Consider the following 24639-nt stretch of genomic DNA (forward strand, 5'->3'; position numbering starts at 1 on the left):
CCTGAAAGAGGGACCAGGGAGGAGGCAGGCATTGCAGAGCAGCCTGGCTGAGCACAATGGCCTTAGCAGAGACATGATGGCTTGGTACCTTCTTAGTGCAGATTCCAAGGCCAGCCACAGAGTGATGCATTCCCCAACTCAAGGACTGTAGGTGATGGGAGCAGGAGGAGCGGAAGGGGAGCAGGGGTGTGGGGGATGAGAACAGGAGGAGGAGGGGGGAACAGGAGCTGGAAGGTGCAGGTGGAGGAGTGGAGGACTAGAAACAAGGGACAGGCACAGGGGAGGGGGAAAGGAGAACGGGGGCGGGAGGGGGAACAGGAACTGAGATGGGGGCAGGAGTGGGGACAGTGGGAGTGGGGCTGGGGGGCTGGGACAGGAGCTGGAAAGGCAGAGATGAAAGTCTCTCCACAGATCCCATGAAAGCCCCCATAAGATAGGCAGCTTCCAAATTCAGAGAACACAATGCAGCATCACCAGGACATGCAAGTTCAACAAGCATGTCAGAACTGTGCTGCTTCTGTAGCTCTTCTTCCCACAACGCCACAGTCCTAGAGGGACAGGGGAGGGAGAGTCCCAGTTGGGAGGATGGAGCAGCTCCTGGGACTTCAGGTAGCACTCGCTCAAGACAGCAAAGATCACAGCCGTACCCCCACCACAGTACTGCCCAATGCAGGGTCTTGTCCTGTACAAACACTGGCAATAGGGCCACACACTAGGGAAAAAAAACAAAGACGGGGCATGTGTATAACGTGTGTGTGTGTGTGTGTACATGTATGCCTCTCTGCATCTACACGCTTTATTTGGCCTTATCCACATTCTGATGGAAATGAACAATGCAAAATGGACTGGAAATAATCTAGCTGGCTATCAAAAGAGGAATGGTTCAATACAGCAAGTATGCCATTATATACCCCTGAAACCTATGTAGTTTTATTAACCAATGCCATCAAATAAGTTCAATTACCAAAAAAAAAAAAAGTATACCATCATATTCACCCATGAAAAAGACTGAAAGCAGAAGGGAGTACAAAGAGCTTCAACATACATTCAGTTAAATGCGGAAGTAAGACAGTATGTTCTAATTTTCATTAAAAGCTCCATGTATAAGGTCTACCAGAGAGTTCTGTCCGTTTCTATCACAAGTTTCGACATGTAAGCACGTTTATTTGGCGCATGTGTGCCTCTCCATTTTTATCACTTAATGTATACACACTGACGTAGCAAATTAACTAAAACAAAGTTGATTCACGTTAGTCTTAGGTGTGAAGCAATAGTGTACCCATGGCTACTGATAAAGTTCATTTACACCACTGTAATTTTTACAAATTTCAACAAGGAAGAAATGCTACAGAAGCATGTCTGTCGCATCCACCATATTCCCCGGACTTAGCACCCTCCAACTATCACTTGTTTATGTCCTTACAAAATTTTTTGAAGGGCAAAAAATTCAAAAATGAAGAAGATATCAAACAAGCACTGGTTCAATTTTTCGCATCAAAAGATAAAACATTTTTCAAAAATGGGATATAAAAATTGCCCTCATGCTGGCAAGAAATCATTAATAATAATGGCAATTATTTTTTAATAAAGTTTATTGACGGTAAGAAAAATTTGTATTTTGTTTTATTCCAAAAACAGAAAGAACTTTCCAGTAGATCTTATATATGAATATGTATAAAAGCAATAAAAAAGGTCTGCAAGTTCAGAGCCTAAACAGGGCACACAGGCCTCCCAGGAGGCAAGAAATGGCGCTGGAGAAGAATGCTGGAGAAGAATGCTGGAGAAGAATGCAATGGAGTTTTTTTTTTAATGCTCCATGATCCCATATACTATTACTCTTTACAGTTGATTTATTACGTTTTGTAGGTTACAAAAAAAAAAGCCAAAACCCACAAAGTTCAGGCCTCACTCTAACCTCCCTCGGTAGACAGGCTGCCCAGGGAATTCTGCACATGACAGGTTTGACACACAGACTCGGAGGTTCCACCTGAAGAAGGAGGAGGCTGTGAACTCCCTTAGCACTTCTCAAGAGGGTTTAATTTCATCTACACATCAGACACTCAGTTCAGTTCATTAATGATTTGGCATGTTAGAAGCTGTACTTACACAATTTTAGCATTGTTCTCGCAGATGTCAATGTGTAATGTCACAGGTTTCGTGCAGTACAGTCTGAATTTTTTTGCTCTGTATGGAAGCTGCATAAAAGTTTCTACTGCAGCTCGGATGCTTTAACAGTGAAACAGAAACAGTTCGATTATAAAGAAAAATTATGTAACATTTCTTTAAAGTTGACCAATATAATTCATATACAGCATGAAAACAAAACACACAAAAACCAATTCTTTCTCTTCCAGCAAGAAATATTTGGAGACATTTGCCCAAGATGATGAAAATTGGTTCCAGGGGAATCTCACTCTTTAGGTAGAAAGCCAGATATATAGATAGTACACAGAGTAGATCTTTGAGCTTGAGACTTGTTTGGAGGTTCTAGCAGGGGAGCGCAGCTACTCGTATACCCTTGACCGAAGAACGGTCCTCTCCTCTAGCGGGGAAGGTCGTCCTCTTCGACCAAGCGCGCAGCTTCGGGAGGGACGCACATGGAGCGGTGAGGGAGGAAGGGGACACCTGCCTAGCCAGCCAGATCAGCCGAATCAACCCTGGCGATCAATGGGGTGACAGATGTCGCAGCCAGATCGCCCTCACATTCCAGAGTAGATCTTTGACATTAAAATTCCATGCCACAGGAATAGGAAGGGATTAAAAATAATGTCTAGTGAGGCTATATAAGTTAACAAACACTGGTTAATAATGATCAAACCTGGGAAGCAAATTCTATTTAAGATTTTTAAATATCAATTTCAATACATGAACAGAATTCCCTTAAAGTAACTGTAAATAAGGAGATGTTTAATAATTAGTGTTGGCCAAATTTGCACGAAAGAGCTGAAGGACTGAGATTTGATAAGCTGTTCAATAGTATTATTTCATGTCTTTCAGGTAAACGACAGACTTGAACATAGCATTTCGACATAAACTGGGTGTGAAGATGGCAGGTGGGCAGGCCAGGCACTTTTGGTCTCAGTTTAGAAAACGGTGGCTGCACCAATGGCCCCTCCAGGCTTCCTTGCGTTCTATTTAATCATATGATTCTCTTGCCCAAAACAAACTAAACTTAAAACTCCATTACTAAAAGAAAATATCTCCAAATAGTTCGACACAATATCTTAACAATTATAAAGATGCAGAATCACAAGCTAGAAATGCATCTTTTTTCTTAAATATATTCAAATTTTCAATGTTTGAAAAGCCCTTCTGCCACAAAATTCTTAAGATAATTCAATAAAATAAACCTCTTACTGCAGTTGAAGTCTATTTAGTATTGCTCTTTTGGAAGAAAGATCCTCATATTTATTTATTAAACTGATATCCCCTTACACTGGGATAGGAAATGACCACGAAGACACAGGCAGCATTTTCTAATGAACTGTGACATGGTCCTGGAATCGGTGAGGTTTCATTCTGAAAGCCCACCTTATATGACGGTCACACTCTCACTTTGTTAAGCAAGACAACCAGGAAAACAAACTTGAATATACATTCCGCTCTCTGCAACCTGAGGCTATACCAGCAAACTGCCCCTTCTGATCAGACAAGAGTCTCTCTGCCTCCTGGTACTTTTTTTTTTTTTAGAGAAATTTAATGGGGTGACACTGATCAGTAAGAATACATAGGCAGTAGTGTCCTTCTTACAGCCAAGCCTCCCTAAAGTACCCGTCAGGTGTACAAACTAAGAGACCAGGTGAGGGGAACAGCTGGCCAAGAGCAACTAGGAGACTCAGAGCACCTGCCCCTTTGAGGAAGGGGTGGGGGGAGGGCTGGAGCTGCCTGCTGAGTCTTCATTCTAACCACTTGCTACGACAGCTCACTGTGTGCACAACTGGAATCTGAAGTCTTCAAGAAGTCTTCCCTTCTCGTAGCTAAAGAAAAACCTTCAGCTTACAACCTCCATCCCCTTACTTTGCAAACTGACATTCTCCTTTAAAACTGACATGTCTCCTGAAAGAACATAAGGCAAAAGAATATTACCTACGTACTTTTTCGATTTCACTGGAATGTACTTGGCAAAGTCCACAAGAAAACACTCCGCCAGGTACTGGTCTGCTGAAGACACAATCGACTTGATGACAGCCCTGCACCAGCAGCTGAGCTCCTGAGAGTACACCACACAGACCTACAAGGGGAAAAGAGATGTCAGTGTTAAAACCTCTGGCCATGGAATGGGAGAACTAAAAGGTCCTCTCAAAATCAGCAGCCTACATTTTACCTTTCAGAAGAGGAGAGATTTGAGGAGGCTGACCCTACCTAAGCTAAACACTCCTAGTTGGGGAAAGAACCTCAGTAGATAAGAACACACAACAGCCTGACCTGTGGTGGCGCAGTGGATCAAGTGTCAACCTGGAAACGCTGAGGTTGCTGGTTCAAAACCCTGGGCTTGCCTGGTCAAGGCACATATGGGAGTTGATGCTTTCTGCTCCTCCCCCCCTTCTCTCTCTCTCTCTCTTTCCCCTCTCTATAATGAATAAATAAAATCTTTCTTAAAAAAAAAAAGAACACAGAACACCTGAATTCTATTTCATTCTTTTTCTCACTACAATCTTTATGACTGCTTAAAGACAACTTAAAGCAATGGTTTTCAACTGCTGATCCATGGACCAATGCTGGTCCACAAAAGAGTTAATCACCCTGATGTATGAAGATTATAGACCCAATGATTTCTGTTGAATTTGCTTTCTTACGCTTGGTGATTTCTGCCTTAGCGGTTCCCGAAATAATTCTATTTTCACCAGTCCCCAAGTGTAAAAAGGTTCAAAACCACAGACTTAGAGAAAAGCCCCTTAAATCAAAGCTTACAAATGACTGCCAATCATGCATCAGAAGAGGAAGCCTGACTCGAGGCTCCCCTCCCCCCTCTCCTCCCGCGGCTCTCACCGCCCAGACGTTTGTTCACTATCTGCCACAACAGTACATCAATCAGCTCTGAGATGTGGGTTTTTGTGTTTTGTTTACTACCATATTCCAAGAAACCAGAACAGTGTTTGGCCTGTACTGTCTTCAGAAACTACTAGTTGAATGACTACATTAAAAAAAAAATGCCTGCAGCCCCCTTTTTAGGAAACTACCTTGCTGAACTGACAGGACTGCCAGGCCACAGGTGACTCAACAGCAACCCAAACAGGCAAACCAAACATATGTTGACCACAGGGTTTATGAAGTGGCCCGGTGCGGACAGCTGTGCCCAACAAGAAGTGGATCGATGGAGATTACTGCCCTTGGGAATTGAAGCTGGAAAATATACTGTAGCCATTCTGCAAGCAATAGGTTCTTGACAGCCTCACATAATTCAAAACTCAAAAAATTCAAGGCATATTCTGCCAAAGGAAAGTTATTTCTGTTTAATTCTTAAGTCAAAATGACTTGTAGGAACGGTACAAACAGATAATAATTGATAAAGCCAGTTAACTTTGTAATGGTGGTATACTAGGGTTTCCACTAGCCAGTATGGGATGAATTAAGCATCAAGAACAATGATTATAATTGATAACTGTATTAAAAGTCATGAATTCAATATAGTACTTAAAAAATGAAAAGGAGGAAAAACAACCTGTGGACACCAATGTAGATTACAAGGCACAAATCATTATGCTGAAAATTGATAAGGGAAAGAATCTAGCAATTTTTCTATCTTTCCAGGATAAACAGTATTACATCAGGGCAGCTAAACAATGCTAACATATGAGGGAAAGTTCTCTGCAGAAGAAATCCAGCTCATGAATGCAGAAGGAATGTGAAACGAGCAGTTTCCAGGCTTAAGTGAAAGCACCAATTTGAGCAGTGGTGGTCACTGGATGGTGGAGCCACTGCATGAAAAGTTGATGGCACCACGGGGAGGGCTCAGGCTATCGCCATCTAAATCCACTGGTCAATTTTAGCATCACCAAAAGTGTATTATCTCCCAATTCAGTAAGATGAAGCTCACAGTACCAATAATTCTTGGGGGCAGGTGTTTGTCACCCTAAATCTAATCAAAGCATTATATTTAACTATCAGACCATAGAAAATACAGGGGACAGAAAAAGTCCACCACCATCACCATCATCACCACCACCCACCACCACCATCTATCACTGTGGTAAGGTACCAAAGAATTGCAAAACTTAATATTAATATTTTAGGAAGAAAAGTCATTCTTCTTGCCCGTCCTTTCTCTAAAAAAAGGAGGGAGAAGAATGCAGAAGCTTTCTGGCTTGCAAGGACGACTGGGTCATTTAGTTTTAACTATGAAATAAAGGTTATCTGAAGAACTTCCTTTCCCTTTCAATAAGAGACAAAATTTACATACCCTACACTGATTTTAACTCTTCCTCCCTTCCTGGAATCCTGAGAGTAACATATATCTCTAGACAAAGGAATGGGAGGTAGACACTAGAAAATTTGTGAATGTCTTTGATATGTAAAGTGACATCACTATTGTGTTACCTTATAGTTTTTAATATGTAGGAATGTTTTTATAGATCCTACAGACAAATGTTAGAAGTTTGTTAATGAATTCATTATTGTGTCATGTTCCCCTTCCTTTTCCCTTCCCCCAACCCTGTATGTGATCAAGTCTACATAATGAGCTGCAAGGCTATTTCACGACACGCAAGATTTGGGTCAGCTATACCCCGTGTTAGTCATATGCAGCAGGCTTAATCAATAAAACTCCTCAAAAATTCATTTGGACTTGGTGTCTCTATGTAAACCTTAGGAAATATAAGGTACGGTACTTTACAACACCACCACCCACCACCACCACCACCACCAATATCACCAACATCCACCACCACGACCCACCACCACCACCACCACCAATATCACCAATATCCACCACCACGACCCACAACCACCACCAGGAAGCCATCAGGCTATGCAAAACATGAAGTATTTTAAAAGGACGATTGATTTGGTTTCATTTTTTTTTTTTTTTTTTTTTTTTTTCTTTTCATTTTTCTGAAGCTGGAAACAGGGAGAGACAGTTCGACAGACTCCCGCATGCGCCCGACCGGGATCCACCCGGCACGCTCTGCCCACCAGGGGGCGATGCTCTGCCCATCCTGGGCGTCGCCATGTTGCGACCAGAGCCACTCTAGCGCCTGAGGCAGAGGCCACAGGGTCATCCCCAGCGCCCGGGCCATCTTTGCTCCAATGGAGCCTTGGCTGCGGAAGGGGAAGAGAGAGACAGAGAGGAAAGCGCAGCGGAGGGGTGGAGAAGCAAATGGGCGCTTCTCCTGTGTGCCCTGGCCGGGAATCAAACCCGGGTCCTCCGCACGCCAGGCCGACGCTCTACCGCTGAGCCAACCTGCCAGGGCTGGTTTCATTTCTTAAACCAGTCAATGGTATGGAGAAAAAAAAGTCATTAACAATGATTTTGAGCCCTGGCCGGTTGGCTCAGTGGTAGAGCGTCGGCCTGGCGTGCAGAAGTCCTGGGTTCGATTCCCAGCCAGGGCACACAGCAGAAGCACCCATTTGCTTCTCCACCCCTCCCCCTCTCCTTCCTCTCTGTCTCTCTCTTCCCCTCCCACAGCCAAGGCTCCATTGGAGCAAAGATGGCCCGAGCGCTGGGGATGGCTCCTTGGCCTCTGCCCCAGGCACTAGAGTGGCTCTGGTCGCAACAGAGCGACACCCCCCCCCCCAAGGGGCAGAGCATCGCCCCCTGGTGGGCAGAGCATCGCCCCTGATGGGCGTGCCGGGTGGATCCCAGTCCGGCGCATGCGGGAGTCTGTCTGACTGTCTCTCCCCGTTTCCAGCTTCAGAAAAATACAAAAAAAAAAAAAGATTTTGAAGAGGGAATGGAATTAAATTTATTTCTAATTTTTCTCATAAAGACTTTATAAATCTTTTCCTATCATGCTATTAGAAAAATTCAAACTCTTCCGAGAAATAACTGATCTACTGATCCATAGAGAGAATGAGACCATAGGATTGGGAGTTGAGGCTACAAGAAAGGAAGGAAGGTAAGGAAAACAAAGAAGCACCAGTTGACCAAAGTCACAAGCAAACCACAAAGGAGGCCTCAGGCCAGACTGAAAACCCCAACACCCTCTTTGCTGGGGTGCCAACACCTGTGATGGATCTAGAATAATCCTTCCGGTCTCTAGCCCCAGGAGGATGTCCCCAATGCCTAAATTTGTGTGGGAGACTGCAAGCTGACAAAAGTCCTGGCAGTTTAAGGCTTAAGCCAAAGGGCTAAACTCTTCCCCACAACCTCTGATCAAGTTGGTAAAGGCAATTTACATGCCCTTCCCCACACCCCAGTTAGCTATGATGCTGATAGTTTCTACTGTCCCATCCCCCATGTCCCTCGAAGAGACTGGAGACAGTTTTCTTTTTACCCTTTGTTTTGTGAAGTTAAGATGTTATACATGGTGGGGGGGTTTTCTGCACTTGGGAGAATTCTTGGTTTGCCTCAGAAATGTGACTTTGTATCTGAGCTTTGCTTTGCAAATGGCTTTGCTCTCTGCTCTACAAATGAAGTGTTTTGGGGGTGGAGACTCACTCTTGCAAGCCATCAGTTTGGCAATGAGGCCTCCCAATCCCATTCTTTTTCTTTCTGTGTTTATTTTCTAATCCTCCACTGTTGCCACTCAAGACCTGAAAAATTAGGAGTCATGCTGGTTCGCGATTACTTAGATGACACTCCAAGTCCTGTTGCCCTATAGGAATATTATACAACTACCACATTCCATGATTAGTCTACATCCTATGCAACCAAAGAACCCAACACAAGGCAATCATTACAAGCCATTAAAATACTCCAAAAGCTATCATCTTAGTTACCAAAATAGTCAACATTTTGTGAACTATTTGAAGACATGATTCTTAAAGCACATTTAGATACATACCTGCCCTTCTTCCAACGTTAATGGTTTTATTTTTATGTCTTGACACATGCTATTATAGAAGTTGTTCATGGCACTATTTAGTTTTTGATATTCAACTTCATGATCCAAAAAGGGACTAGACCCTTTTATAACAACCCAGAAGCAACCTGGATCTTCAATCTGTAAAATTTTTAAAAGACAAAACAACGCGTGACTTAAAAGTAGAACCATAAAATAATAAACCTTAGAATTACAATGACTGTTTCTAATTTAAGTGATCTAACAAATTCTTGATAAAAACCAAGGATAAAAGACCCTCAATATTTATTTATATATATAAAATCATGTTATATATCTTAAACTTATACAATGTTATATGTTAATAACATTTTAATAAAGCGGGGGAAAAGATAAAAGACACAAAGATAAAATCCTAAAACATATCACCAATAAAACGTAATTCTTAATCATGTGATGTGACTCCAAAAGTAGGGGTCAATGTCTCTGAGCTCTTGTATTTTAAAAATATCCATAGTGAAATACAAAAGGAAGGTTCAGGCCCTGGCCGGTTGGCTCAGTGGTAGAGCGTCGGCCTGGCGTGCAGAAGTCCCGGGTTCGATTCCCAGCCAGGGCACACAGGACAAGCGCCCATCTGCTTCTCTACCCCTCCCCCTCTCCTTCCTCTCTGTCTCTCTCTTCCCCTCCCACAGCCAAGGCTCCATTGGAGCCAAAGATGGCCCGGGCAATGGGGATGGCTACTTGGCCTCTGCCCCAGGCGCTAGAGTGGCTCTGGTCGCAACAGAGCAATGCCCCAGATGGGCAGAGCATTGCCCCCTGGTGGGCAGAGCGTTGCCCCTGGTGGGCAGAGCGTTGCCCCTGGTGGGCATGCCGGGTGGATCCCGGTCGGGTGCATGCGGGAGTCTGTCTGACTGTCTCTCCCTGTTTCCAGCTTCAGAAAAATACAAAAAAAAAAAAAAAAAAGGAAGGTTCAGGACAATGTTTTTAGTATCCTATGTTTTTCATAAGAGAAAGAAACATGCATTCTACTGATTAAAAGAAATAAGTGAGCCTCGCCAGATGGTGGCACAGTGGATAGCACGTCAAACTGGGACGCGGAGGACCCAGGTTCGAAACCCTGAGGTTGCCAGTTTGAGCGCAGGCTCATCTGGTTTGAGCAAGGCTCACCAGCTTGGACCCAAGATTGCTGGCTTGAGCAAGAGGCCACTCAGTCTGCTATATCCCCACAGTTAAGGCACATATGAGAAAGCAATCACTGAAAAATTAAGGTGCCGCAACAAAGAATTGATGCTTCTCATCTCTCTCCCTTCCAGTCTGTCTGTTCCTCTGTTTCTCTGTCTCTGTCACACACAAAAAAAAACAAAAAACAAAAAAGAAAAAAGAAATAAATGATGCCAGATAAAACAAATCAAATACAAAGTATTACCTACAGTGGAAGCCATAAATGGGGCAGAAAGGACAGGGATGAAGTCAGACTTCTCTGAATGTATCTGAGCTCCGAAACTAAGATTTTCATTGTTACAGGTAAAAATATAAAATGAAAAGTTAAAACTGAAAATATCAATAGGAACTCATTTATCTCTTATCTCATGTATTTATTTCCTAATTCCACCTGCTGAAAAAAAACAAAAACTGGCCTGACCTGTGGTGGCGCAGTGGGATAAAGTGTCAATCTGGAACACTGAGGTTGTCAGTTCAAAACCTTGGGCTTGCCTGGTCAAGGCACATATGGGAGTTGATGCTTCCTGCTCCTCCCTGTTTGTTCTCTCTCTCTCTCTCTCTCTCTCTCTAAAAATCAATAAATAATAAATAATAAATAAATAAATAAACCTTCTCCTTCCCCAAAGAAAAGATATCCCAGCCAAAAAATAATCCTTTCCCTTCTTTCACTAACAACTCCCTTGCCCCACTCCTATCCTTATAAAATTCTTCCATTTCATATAACCCCTTGGAGCAACCTTCTAGTTGCTAGACAGGATGCTGGCCAATTCATGAATCACTTGATAAAGCTAACTAGATCTTTAAATTTACTCGGCTGAGACTCTGGGTGATGGGCACATAACGTAATATATCAGATCATGTGCCCTGGAGATGTCCACCTGAAATGTTATAGACCAATGTCACCTCTTAATTTCTAAATAAATAAAACAAAAATAATAGTAAATAAATAAATAAATTTATGTATTCAGTTGAATTTTGTGGGGTTTTTCTTTTCCCATTGATTTGAAAGAAAGAAAAAAAGAGAAAAGAGGTAGAGAGAGGGAGAGTGAAAGAGATGGGGAGGGAAGGAGGGAGAGAGAAGGGGGAGGGAGAAGGAGAGAAAAGGACTAAGAGGGACTGAGAGAGAGAGAGAAGCATCAATTTGTTGTTCCATTTTAGTTGGACGCTCATTGGTTGCTAGCTGCTTCTCGCATGTGCCCTGACTAGGGATTGAACCCATGATCTCGGCACATCAGTACAATGTTCAATCCACTGAACTACCTGCCCAAGGCCGAATTTTGTTTTTTAATAACATATATTATAAAAAAATGTGAAAATGCAACAAAATGTTAACATCTGCTGAGTCCAGGCATGAGAAATATAGTTATTTTCAATATTGTTCCTGTAATTTTTTTATGTGTAAAAATTTTCAAGATGTCAAATTGGGGGGGGAAGATGTTTAAACAGAAGTTTTAAAGTATCAAAAATCCTTAGAAGTTGCCAGAATGTTTCTTTTTTTAATCTACTTCGAAAACCTAGAAAATGTAGGCCAGGTCCACTTTCACAAGACAGCAGCACCCAAGTCATCATGTGCTTTTAGTAGGAGGGGTGGGCTCCCCATTCCTCCCACCCCCACCACTTACACCAACGTGGGCCTGCTGCTTGCCACCACCACTAGCTATTGCACACAGGGCAGTTGTAAGTGTACTACTTACTGCCTTACACATTTTTCCTGCATGTCAACTTTATTTTCATTAGAAAAATATTATAGATATAAGTAAGGTGTTGGTCTGCTCTTTTCCTTTACTTCTACCATTCAAACTTGAATGGTTTTACCCAAGCAAAAATAGAATTGTAATAAGCAGTGAGACAGCTATGAACCGGCAAGGATGAAGAACAGATGAGCAATGGACAAAACTGAGAAAATAAGGACCTCATCCCCAGAGTAACCTTTCCTTCCCTAGCATGTTTCTGTTTATGGTTCAGATCACTGGTTATGGTTAATATCACTGGTCATGTGGGTCAGACCCTGCCCTGACCTTTCCTCCCCTGGCATATTGCTGGTTATGCAAATTAGACCCCCTTAGAGGAACAAACAAGGAGGCTGGATCCCTTAAGCATTAATGACCCCCCCACACACACTGAGGTTCTGATCAGAATCAAATACATCTAGGCTTCAGTCATTTCGGCTCCAGGCTCAGAAAAGCAGCAAAGCCAGACAAGCGAAGCCATGGCTGACATTAGGACCAGCTGCACTGACTAATGACCCCCTGCCCTGACGCCAAGATCATGATCCTGAAAAGACACACTTGGAAAATTGATGAATACCCCATTGGGATCTTCCTAAGACCTCCAGATCAACACCCTGAAGACAGAGGACCCAATAGCTACTCTGGAGCCTTTCTTCACCCCTTCCCCAGGCACATTTTCCTTGCCTTTCTCCTAAGCTCTAAGTGCCCTTCTTTTGCCTCTGTAACTTGTTTCCTGAACCTATTTCTTTTACTGCTCACTTCTACTTCTGTGACTTTCTTTCTTTTTTTTACAGAGACAGAGAGAGAGTCAGAGAGAGGGATAGATAGGGACAGACAGGAATGGAGAGAGATGAGAAGCATCAATCATCAGTTTTTTGTTGCAACACCTTAGTTGTTCATTGATTGCTTTCTCATATGTGCCTTGACCACGGGCCTTCAGCAAACTGAGTAATCCCTTGCTCAAGTCAGCGACCTTGGGTCCAAGCTGGTGAGCTTTTGCTCAAACCAGATGAGCCCGCACTCAAGCTGGCGACCTCAGGGTCTCGAACCTGGGTCCTCTGAGTCCCAGTCCAACACTCTATCTATTGCGCCACCACCTGGTCAGGCTACTTCTGCGACTTTATAATAACTTTCTCTTATAGGTTGAGTCTTGGCTCTGAATTCTTTCCTAGCCAGAACTCAAGTACTGAGGTTGCCGAACTGAGGTCTCGTCTGACTCCGCCGGTCTATCACCTGGTACCATTTCACTGTCATGAGAACTAAATTTTCACATCCTTAAATTAATACAATGTGATTGAAGTAGGTATATTCTTTATTATTTCTCAGGAATAGTAATTCATCTTTTCAACATGCTATTTCCCTCTACTTTTATTTATCTGGGTAACTACGTAATGGGTATCTCTTTTCCTCCATTCAGTAATATGAGTGTGTAAAGTGTAATTTATAACATTGGTAACTGAATTCAGCATCTAATCTTCATGCTCAATTAGCATTAGTATAGGGTATTTCCATAATTAAGTTCCAATATTTTAGTTAAACCTACACTTTCTAATCAATTTTTAAAATTAAGGTGTTAATTTAAAAACATTATGAAAATTCCAGACTAAATAACAGTGGGCCCATGTATAGTCATACTCTCACGAGAGGTCCCTGGACAGCTACTGCTTCCATCTCAGCACCACTCCTGTAGGCAAAGCAGCAAGCTGGTAAGTAGCTGTAGCAGGAAAACTCTTGAATGCTGTTTGTGGGCCTTCGTTAGTTGGCTCAGTGGATAGAGCATCAGCCCAATGTTCAGACATTCCAGGTTCAATCCCCAGTCAGGGCACACATGAGAAGCAATCATCTATTTCTCTTCCCCTCCCTCTCCAGTATCTTGACTCTCTCGATGCCAGTGGCTCAACTGGTATGGGCATTGGCCCCAGATGCTGAGAATAGCTCTGCTGATTAGAGCATCAGCCCCAGACAGGGATTGCCAGGTGGATCCTGGTAGGGGCATACACAGGAGGAGTCTATCTCCTCTCCTCTCACTTAAAAAAGAAACAAAAACAAAAGTTTGTGGATTTCACTGACAGTGCTGAAGTCAGCAAAACAGTTTTCTACCACATTAGTGAGGTCACAGCCTGAAGCTTTTAGAATTTCACCCATGTCAGTAAGAGCGTATTCAATTATTCCCACTACCCCTCCTGGCACAAGCTGTCCACCTGAAAGGTTCATCCCCTAACTGTCCTGAAATGAAGAAATGGTCCTGTCCACTATCATGGTTTGACTGTGGAACCAACAGCCCTTGGCCTTCCCAATGTTAATCGCTTTGTGACTAATCCTTTTCTTTTGGCCCCTCTGCCAAGCCCATGCACCACCCCACTCACACCTTACTGCACCTTGGGCTGCTTTCTCAACACATCCTATTTTAAATCAACACCCTTTTCCTCATTAGTCTCATCCTAATAGGTTTGTAATGCCAGCTATGTTTTTATTTATAAAATATATTGCAACAAATGCATAACTGTTGAAACTTTAAATTTTTAAATACAATTTAATTGTGGGGAAATGTACATAAAATTTATCATCTTAACCATATCTAAGGGTGCAATTCAGTGGCACTAAGTACATTCACAGTATTACTCTACCATCATCATCTATTTCCACAACTTTTTTCTTCTTACAAAACTGAAACATTGTCCCCATTAAACAATAACTCTCCATCCCCTCTCCCTGTCAGCCCCTGGCAAACACCATTCTGCCTCCATGAATTTGACTACTCTAGGAACCTCAGATAAGTGGAATCATACAGTGTTTGTCCTTTTGTATCTGACTTAGTTCACTCTCCAGGTTTATCTATGCTGTAGCCCGTGTGAGAACTTCCTTCCTTTTTATTTTTTATTTTTTTATTTTATTTTTCTAAAGCTGGAAACGGGGAGAGACAGTCAGACAGACTCCCGCATGCACCCGACCGGGATCCACCCAGCACGCCCACCAGGGGCGATGCTCTGCCCCTCCAGGGAGTCGCTCTGCCCCTACCAGAGCCACTCTAGCGCCTGGGGCAGAGGCCAAGGAGCCATCCCCAGCGCCAGGGCTATCTTTGCTCCAATGGAACCTTGGCTGCGGGAGGGGAAGAGAGAGACAGAGAGGAAGGAGGGGGTGGGGATGGAGAAGCAAATGGGCGCTTCTCCTATGTGCCCTGGCCGGGAATCGAACCCGGGTCCCCTGCACGCCAGGCCGACGTTCTACCGCTGAGCCAACCGGCCAGGGCCTTCCTTCCTTTTTAAAGCTGAATAATGTTCCATTGCTTATCCATTCATCTGTTAATGGACAGTAGGGGAAAAAATACTTCCTCCCTATAAAAGCTAAATTAATCTGTAGAACAACTGGTACTTGCACCACACTTGGAGAAATAAATACTACTATACTGGATAGAGAGTCTGCTCAGTATGAGCATGGTGACAGCAGGAGGTGAAGGCAGACCAGACGAGGTGGTAGATAAAAGGGTTCTGGACCCAATTTAAAGAGGGGTTCCCAAGCTCCCGGCAGTGAGGGTCCAGCTCCTTCTGCCTCAGTTCTGCTCTGATGCACTGGCATGTGGCAAGATATATCCCCTTGGAAGAACCTTATCTCTCTGGGAGAAATCACACTAGCCTATTTAGGGCTGATGGTGGAGTGGAGTTTGCCAGACGAATCTGAAACCCCTAAAAGTCTCAAAGCAAATCCTCAGTAAGAGATGCTTTAAACGTTTGTGAATCTCAGTTCATATAAACACCACGATACAAAATAGAAACAGAAAGTTTGGTTCTTTTAAATCCCTATATCATTTGCTAAGGTCCTCTCTTCTGCCCACTGAAATGAGATTTTTTTTAAATTAAAAAAACTTATATTTCCTTTTCCCAGTACCAAAATCCACCCCTTTGCTCTGGTTTGTAAACTCTTTTCTTCCAGTAACACGGTGAACAGAGCATGTTTTCCCAAGTCAAGTCTCTTGCATTGCCAAGGAGCACTCAACTGACTGAAACAGAAGAAGCTGCAGCCTGACCAGGCAGTGGTGCAATAGATAGAGCGGAGGACACAGGTTCAAGACCCCGAGATCCCCAGCTTGAGCGCGGGCTCATCTGGTTTGAGCAAAGCTCACCAGCTTGGACCCAAGGTCATTGGCTCGAGCAAGGGGTTATTGGGTCTGCTGTGACCCACCGTCAAGGCACATATGAGAAAGCAATCAATGAACAACTTAAGGTGTCGCAACAAAAAACTGATGATTGATGCTTCTCATCTCTCTGTTCCTGTCTGTCTGTCCCTATCTGTCCCTCTCTCTGACTCTCTCTGTCTCTGTAGAAACTCCACCTCGCTCCCTACCCCCACCTCCAAGGAGTCAAGCCCAGAGGAACAGGCAGGTAGCATCCTCCAGAGTCCCGGGGCACAAGCCGGCAGGAGTCCCCAGGAATGGAGACGTATTGCGCGTGTGTGCCCCGGTTGAAGGGAGGGAGGGAGGTACAGATAGATCACCCCGCCACTGTCCAACTGGGGTAGGGACCTGTCGGGAGCCAATCAACAACTGCTAGCTGACAAGGTCACAGGAGAAGACCCACAACTGCTGGCTGACAAGGTCACAGCAGAAGAAGATCAAAAACTGCTGATTGACAAAGTCACAGCAGAGAAGACCAATGGCTGCGGGTTGACGAAGTCACCCAAAGGAGAGACACAACGATACTTCCCCCTTTGACTTTTTGAATTAATCTGGTCTTATATCCCCCCTCTTCTGGGTGTGTGCTATTATTTATGGCACAGGGATAATAGTACCGTGCTTTCCCTGTAGATTCGTAGTGATTTCTTTGGAAATGAGACAGAGGATGTGAGTTCCACAGAAAAGCCTGTAAGCCCCTTGAACTGGGCTCATAGACATAAGAGGCTGGCTATGATATCCCTTGTAAAGGGTTAAGTTTGTAGGAGAATTCCTTCTTAATCATGTTAGAAAGAATAGATTGTGACTTGTGAATGGGTAGGAGGCAGTGGCTGTGCACAGAGCGCCTTTCGGCCTTCACTTAATTCAACATTTTTCCTCCCTAGCCTTTTCATGTGATAGAGAAACATTCCTTTCTTCTTGCTTATTTGATCTGCAGATAGTAGTACACTCTGAGAAGAATAGAGTTAGAACTTAACTAGTGTTTAAATATAATAAATAAGTAATATTTGACTAGACAATAGTATCTTAGGTAAGGTATAGTAGAATGGCCCATTGTGTGGCCTAGGATGAGAGCGTAGTCAGCAAGAAAAGAATGTTTTACTAAGAGAATTGTCTTTTGACTAAAGGCAATTGCTAGGCTTTCTCAATGAGATGTTCTCATAAGATTTACATACTTTCCAAAATTCTTTAATAATGAGAGAAATGTAGGGAAATCCATAGAAGTAATAACAATTAATGTCTTATGTTGCTACTAGGCTATCTTGCAAGTGCACTCTGTATATCTTTGGGTGAAAGCTATTAATGTTATGTCAATTTCTTTATAGGCAAGCCTTTTAGAATCTTGTGAGAAAAATTAGGACATTGCTTAAACTCAAAGCCATTTTACCTGAGCAAATGGTGGTCCATTGTTAGTCCTTAATAATCTCGTCTGCTAATCTCTCTCTGCCCCTTAACTCACAACAGCAGTAAAGTTAGTTAACTATTAGTACTAATACCTTAAAAGCTTTTACCGATGTTGTTATCACTATTCAAGTTATTTTGTACTTTGAATGATTTGCTACCTGGTTTGTAATTTATAGATATAAATTAACTGTTATCCGGAAACATGTAAACATAGTGAAACAGAAGCAATGATTAACACCATGTAATTGTAACTCAGTGTGTGTGTATAAAAAGGGAGCTATACTAGCATTGAGCAGAGATGCCTGGCAGTAAATGCTAACCAGAGAATAAAGAGAAAGAAAAGAATTCGGCTCTCTCACTCGATTTCGCCGACGCCGTCTCCTCCTGTGGGACCCCTGGATCCCCGACCCCCCCCCCCGGGCTGGACCCCGGCAGGGACCCACGGAAACGACCCAGGTCGGGGAGGAGAACAGGTCAGGGTCCCCGGATCCACTTATCTGGGGCAAGCAGGAGCCCTCAATCAGCGCGTACCTGGGTAGGGTGCGTGGAGGAGGGGGTTATAGTGCGTCCCTACCCTAAGATTCTCGAGTTAATAAATAGAGGACACGCAGTTAAATCTGAATTTCGTTGAAACAATGAATAACTTTCTACGCTATGTCCCAAACGGGACATCACCGCGGAGCTAAAATGTCGTGCCGTTTTGCTGAAATTAAGAGTCCGCAATCTTATCTCGGGGTCAAAGACGGGCGCCCCCGGCCGGTCTGTCCGGGAGGGTTGGGAGTGGATCAACCGCCAGGCCGGGGGCTTCACGCTCGCTCACCTTCAACACCAGGACTTCAAGCATCTTCCCCGCGCCTCGCCGTCCGCCCGCAGGCTGGCCCTGGGACGACACACACCGTCGCAGCCGCGCCCCTTTCCGGGTCTTCCCGTAGCTACTCCCAGGGAGTGAACTCGGGGGGCGCAAGTGGAGTTTCTCACGGTGTCGACAGGCTTCCGCCCTCTTTGGGGGCCGCGCCTCCTCACCAGTTCGCCGCCCTGGACGGAAAGCGCCCAGCTCGACCCCCGAGATTCCCAGCCACGCAACCCAGCCCGCCACGAACACAGGCGACGCGCTCCGTCGTACAACCGAGACGCATACAACCGCGGGAGCCCTTGAACCTAGGGCTCCGCGCCTCAGCCCACCAAACCCGCGGGCTCAAATACCGAGGCTCCTAGAAACCTCGTGGTACGCCAACGGCACGCACAACCGCCGGGCACGCAGGGGCGTGACGCAGGGGGAGGAGCTGAGGCGCCGAAGCGCTGAACCCGCGGGTCCCGGGGGTTTGTGGTTTTAGTTTTGTGGTTCAAGGGGTCATAAACTTAGGAGAGCCCAGGGACTTATACATCTACCGTCTTATCTGTCCTGTGAGACAAAATGGCCTCCTGCAGGCCAAATTAGTTCGTGGTTGGCTGCCAGGAGTCCCTGTCTTTCAACTACCCCTTGCCCATCCTTCCCCTCCCATCCTTGGTGTGGGACAGCTGTGTTAGGCTTGCTCAGTTTCCCAGCTGCAAGCACTTTGCTTGATTAGCATGTAAGCCTGTGGCGGAGGCACCTGTGCATAGTTTATATAAGGCTCCAGGTCAGGGGGTCGGGAACCTATGGCTCGCAAGCCAGATGTGGCTGTTTTGATGGCTGCATCTGGCTCACAGACAAATCTTTAATAAAAAATAATAATAACGTTAAAAATATAAAACAATCTCGCCTGACCAGGTGGTGGCGCAGTGGATAGAGCAGGGGTCCCCAAACTACAGCCCGAGGGCCACATGCGGCCCCCTGAGGCCATTTATCCGCCCCGCCGCACTTCCGGAAGGGGCACCTCTTTCATTGGTGGTCAGTGAGAGGAGCATAGTTCCCATTGAAATACTACTGGTCATTTGGTTGATTTAAATTTACTTGTTCTTTATTTTAAATATTGTATTTGTTCCCGTTTTGTTTTTGTTTTTTCTTTAAAATAAGATCTGTGCAGTGTGCATAGGGATTTGTTCATAGTTTTTTTTATAGTCTGGCCCTCCAATGGTCTGAGGGACAGTGAACTGGCCCCCTGTGTAAAAACTTTGGGGACCCCTGGGATAGAGTGTCGGACTAGGATGCAGAGAACCCAGGTTCGAGACTCCAAGGTCACCAGCTTGAGCGCGGGCTCATCTGGTTTGAGCAAAATCCCACCAGCTTGAACCCAAGGTCACTGGCTTCAGCAAGGGGTTACTCCTTCTGCTGAAGGCCTGCAGTCAAGGCACATATGAGAAAGCAATCAATGAACAACTAAGGTGTTGCAACACGCAATGAAAAACTAATGATTGATGCTTCTCATCTCTCTCCGCTCCTGTCTGTCTGCCCCTGTCTATCCCTCTCTCTGACTGTCTCTGTAAAAAAAATAAAAAAATAAAAAATAAAAATAAAAAATATATATATATAAAACATTCTCATGTATTACAATCCATTCATTTCCTACCGCTCATGTTCATGGTTGCAGACAACACCAAATTTTTATTGGATAATGCCTAACATACACTGGTCATTGTATGGCTCTCACTGAATTACATTTTAAAATAATGAGGCGCTCATGGCTCTCTCAGCCAAACCCGACCCCTGCTCTGGGTGCTGCCCTTGGGCAGAGCTTCTTCCCCAGATGACTCTTCTGCTAGTGAGGTGTGGTTTTTCCTTTGCTCCCTTGCCCTTACTGTGACTAGCAGATTTTCCTTTGTTTATCAGCTCTTTCCCTTGTTGTAAAGTACCCGTACCTCACTTCCATGGGTTTATGTAGAGACACCAAGTCCAGATGAATTTTTTTTTGTCTTGTTAATATATGATTTTACTAAAGCTGCTGATATTTCTATCAGTAGTAACCATAGGGAGGTCGTTGGTTGTAACCATAGTGTCCATACTGGTGAGGGTAGTAAGGTTCTTGTCTGTGCTGCTGGTAATTGTTACCCCAGTGTCGTCCATGCCATTGATTAGATCGATTGTCACTTGGCCATCCACGTCTGCTATCCCTACCTCTAAACTGTCTGTTATCTTGCAACCAATTGCCCCTATTTCTTTGGTTACCGCCAGCTCTGCTATTCCATTCCTTGACAATTGGAGGGGACTCAGGAGGGCGTTTCAGGTATTCCTGGTACTCTTTGTCATCTTCTGTGAATCTGCTGGCGAACATCTCTTCAAAATTTGGAACAGCTTCAGAAATATCAGTCATTCTAAAATTCCCAGGATTTGAGGTTGTACTGTTTGATGTTTAAGTTGTCTAGATCTCATGGTGGCTGGCTTGATCAAGGGGTCACTCGCTCTGCTCTGGCTCACAGCACGTTAGTTCAACTCCGCACCAGCTCACCTCACCAAGGTGACGGCTGAATTTTTTTTTTTCCGAAGCTGGAAAAGGGGAGGCAGTCGCCCAACCGGGATCCACCCAGCATGCCCACCAGGGGGTGATGCTCTGCCCATCTGGGGCATTGCTCTGTTGACCTGAGCCATTCTAGCTCCTGAGGCAGAGGCCATGGAGCCATCCTCAGCGCCCAGGCCAACTTTGCTCCAATGGAGCATTGGCTACGGGAGGGGAAGAAAGAGGAAGGAGAGGAGGAGGGGTGGAGAAACAGATGGGCACTTCTCCTGTGTGCCCTGGCCAGAAATCAAACCCAAGATTCCTGCACACCAGGCTGATGCTCTACCACTGAGCCAACAGGCCAGGGGAGTCCAGATGAATTTTGAAAGGATTTATTAAAAGGAGGAGATTTATTAAATATACCAGCCCAAATGGTGCACGCAAATACATCTGAGGCTAGTTATATACCCTTAGTTATATACAGGTTGGGGGGAGCATGGCATCATGGTACAATTATTAACTGATAGTAACGTGAATTCCAAACTGCCTTCTGGATTTTCCGCTTATCTGTCAGACCTTACCCTTACTGGACTATCGCCCCTAAGACAGAGGAATTCCAAGAAGCTGGCAAGCCCCCCAAGGAGGAGCATTCTGGACATACCAGAACTTTTGCCTCAGTATCCCCTCAGGGTCTCCCAAACACTATATAATTTGCCCCTAGTCTGTAACCGGTGCTCTTCTCCCCAAGAGAAGTGCCCAGCAGGGTTCCTTTTTTCCTTTCAATAAAGCCTGTTACTGCCTGACCAGGCAGTGGTGCAGTGGATAGAGCGTCAGACTGGGATGTGGAGGACCCAGGTTCGAGACCCCGAGGTCGCCAGCTTGAGCGCGGGCTCATCTGGTTTGAGCAAAAGCTCACCAGCTTGGACCCAAGGTTGCTGGCTCGAGCAAGGAGTTACTCGGTCTGATGAAGGCCCGCAGTAAAGGCACATATGAGAAAGCAATCAATGAACAACTAAGGTGATGCAATGCGCAATGAAAAACTAATGATTGATGCCTCTCATCTCTCCGTTCCTGTCTGTCTGTCCCTGTCTATCCCTCTCTCTGACTATCTCTCTGTCTCTGTAAAAAAAAAAAAAGCCTGTTACTCTGGTCTTTCAGACTCCCATGGGTTCCAACATTTGGTGCCGAAACCCGGGACAGGGTACTAACTGCCTGGACGATCCCTCTTTGCCATCCAAATTTACAACCAGGGAAGCAATGGGCAGCGGCAGCTTGTCCCGGGTTTACTCCCTGATTCTGTTTGGACGTGTAATTTTAGGTTGATTGGCCGGCAGTCTAACCCTGTCCTGAACCCCTGCTGGACCAGAGAAAGATAAGGAGTTTCTCCCTCTCCCTTCCCCAGTTGGCCTCTAAATTTCTCTCTAAAAACACCCCTTCCTGGTCGGACGGTTTTCTCTGACACGCCTCATGTTTTGAGGGGTTTGACTTTCAGTCTCAGTGGACTGCATGGAAGACTAGGCGCCTAGCCAAACCTCTCCACTCTCTCGGACTTCTCGTCCTCGGAGCTCCCTGACAGCTGGTGACGACCTCTATCAGGGATGACTCCCCCACACGGAGATTCTCTCCTCTTGGGACAGTGACAAAAGGCAGGGACGCCCCCTCTTGCTCACCTGTGTCCACGGCTCTTCAAAGTCTAAGCCTTCCGACCAGATCCCGCTAGGATGTCTCATAAAAAACCTCACCAAACTTGGTCTCTCAGACCTCAAACCAAAGAAATTAATCTTTTTCTGAAACACAGCATGGCCTCAGTACAGACTAGACAATGACTCCCATTGGCCTGAGAACGGGACATTCGATTACAATATCTTAAGAGATCTTGACAATTTCTGCCACCGGACGGGGAGGGCATCAGAAATTCCTTATGTGCGGGCTTTTCTTCTCCCTACTCTCCTGTCCTTAATTTCTGTGCCTTCTGTTCTACATGCAGGCCATTTTGGCCAGAGAAACCTCATCTAAAATCTCCGATCCTAATCTTTCCTTTTCCATGGACTCCCAACTCTCTCCCCCTCCTGCCTGACCCCCAGGGGCACCCCTCTCTTGGGACCCTTCTCTGGTCCCTCTGCAAATCTCTGTTGCTGGAGTCTTTTCCCTCCAGAAAGCCCCCTCCCTTCACTAAATCCTGTTTTCTCATTCACCAGTCTCTCTTTCTCCTCCCCTGCTGGCCAGGGGCCCCTCCCTTCTCCACAGTGTTCTTAAACCCCTCCTCCCTCCTTACAGATGGATAGCTCTGTCCCTTTTTCTTCTTTGACCCGTTCCCCCACCCCACCAGCTTCGGCTGTCTTTTTTTCTTCTTCGACCCATCTTTACCCCTCCTCACAGACTGACTGTGCCTTCCACTAACCCTCGTCCTCTCCCCTCTCTTCAGAGCTCTAAATCTTTTGACTCCTCTGACCACATGGCACCACACCAATACTTTAACCTCCTCCTCCTCCACCTGCAGATTCTGACCCTCCTTCTTTCCATCCAGCTGTTCACACTGTCCATCCGTCTGCTTTCTCTCTCCCTCCCCTCTATGCTGGCAACTCCATGCCATCTCAGAAAAACTTACAAAAGCAGAGTTGTCTATTGAGCTGTGTGAATAAGTAATCTGTCTCATCTCTGTTTTGTCAGAAAATACCTCTAGTATAATTTTAATTAAAATAAGTAAAGCGCGCTCATTTAAATTCCTTAATTCATAATTTGTAAAATCTTTGTTTAATGTGTAACTGTGTCTGTTTCTAAGGCCTTAAACCAATAATTACCCACCTCTTAAACCAGGCTTACTCATCTCCAGGGAATCTCCCTGCAATACCCCCATCCTTCCTGTTCGAAAACCTTCAGGGGCTTATCACCTCTTACAAGCCTTACACCTAATCAATGAAGCGATAGTTCTCCATCCAGTAGTCCCTAATCTCTACAAGTTACTGTCAAACATTCCCTCAAACACCACTCACTTCACAATCCTAGACCTCAAGAATTCCTTCTTTGCCATTCCTCTACACCCTGACTCTTACTTTCTGTTTGCATTCACCTGCCCAGCAACTTAAGTGGACTGTCTTACCCCAGGGGTTCAGAAACAGCGCACACCTGTTTGGGCAGGCACTAGCTCAGAATTTATCTTAAAACTAGTACTCTCTGTGCTCACTTCGGCAGCACATATACTAAAAATTGGAACAATACAGAGAAGATTAGCATGGCCCCTGTGCAAGGATGACACGCAAATTCGTGAAGCGTTCCATAAAAAAATTTTTTAAAAAACTAGTACTCTCTTACAATACGTAAACAACCTACTCCTCTATAGCCCCTCCCTGCCTGCTTCAAGGAGACACACTGCCACCCTTCTTAACACTTCTTACTGTGAAGGGATATCGTATCTTCTCTGCTAAGGCTCAACTTCATTCTCAGTCCGTAGTCTATCTAGGCATCGCCTTAACCCCTACCACCTGAGGTCTTATCCTAGATCTAACTCAGACCCTCCACAGTCTCCAAATCACCTACCACCACAGATCAAATCTTTTCTTTCCTCAGTCTAATAGGCTTCTTTAAACATGGATTCCCAATTTTGCTCTCTTACTCAAGCCCCTCAGTGAGATCTTCAGAGCATGGCTTTTAAGGTCTATAATGACCAAGGAAGTAACAGAAAAGGCAAATAAGGCCCAAAAGAAGTCAGAAAATACCAGCTTTTTGCTCCAGCACCCTAAAGGGCTTTATAGAATTCCATCAAAGCCCTGTTCCAGAATGGAAAGAAAGGTCATTGAACTGAAGCCTGCCAGGCTTCCTGGCTC

General features: G+C 44.9%; 2 protein-coding genes and 1 pseudogene across 3 annotated transcripts in view; 1 reads left to right on the forward strand and 2 right to left on the reverse strand.

Annotated features, from left to right (window-relative positions):
• Positions 1–18651, reverse strand: part of TDRD12 (tudor domain containing 12) — an 87249-nt gene extending 68598 nt beyond the window's left edge. Inside the window, exons 1-4 of one of the 2 annotated variants that reach the window (XM_066244050.1) lie at positions 18283–18651; positions 8943–9101; positions 4095–4231; positions 2107–2226 (exon numbers count right to left, since the gene is read on the reverse strand). In XM_066244050.1, coding sequence (XP_066100147.1) covers positions 2107–2226; positions 4095–4231; positions 8943–9101; positions 18283–18306 — 440 coding nt within the window. In that variant the 5' untranslated portion in view covers positions 18307–18651. Of the gene's footprint in view, positions 1–2106; positions 2227–4086; positions 4232–8942; positions 9102–18282 lie in introns of those variants that run through there. The other variant, XM_066244051.1, reaches the window with a different exon arrangement.
• Positions 18652–20294: 1643 nt separating this feature from the next.
• On the reverse strand, positions 20295–20743 carry LOC136313004 (RNA guanine-N7 methyltransferase-activating subunit-like protein). Its single transcript, XM_066243060.1, has one exon. It carries the CDS (start codon positions 20690–20692, stop codon positions 20336–20338), a length of 357 nt encoding a protein of 118 aa, XP_066099157.1. The 5' UTR covers positions 20693–20743; the 3' UTR covers positions 20295–20335.
• A 3248-nt stretch (positions 20744–23991) lies between these two features.
• On the forward strand, positions 23992–24105 carry LOC136313752 (U6 spliceosomal RNA; annotated as a pseudogene).
• Positions 24106–24639: the final 534 nt, after the last annotated feature.

The sequence above is a fragment of the Saccopteryx bilineata genome, chromosome 9 (assembly GCF_036850765.1).
Source record: "Saccopteryx bilineata isolate mSacBil1 chromosome 9, mSacBil1_pri_phased_curated, whole genome shotgun sequence".
NCBI lineage: Eukaryota > Metazoa > Chordata > Mammalia > Chiroptera > Emballonuridae > Saccopteryx > Saccopteryx bilineata.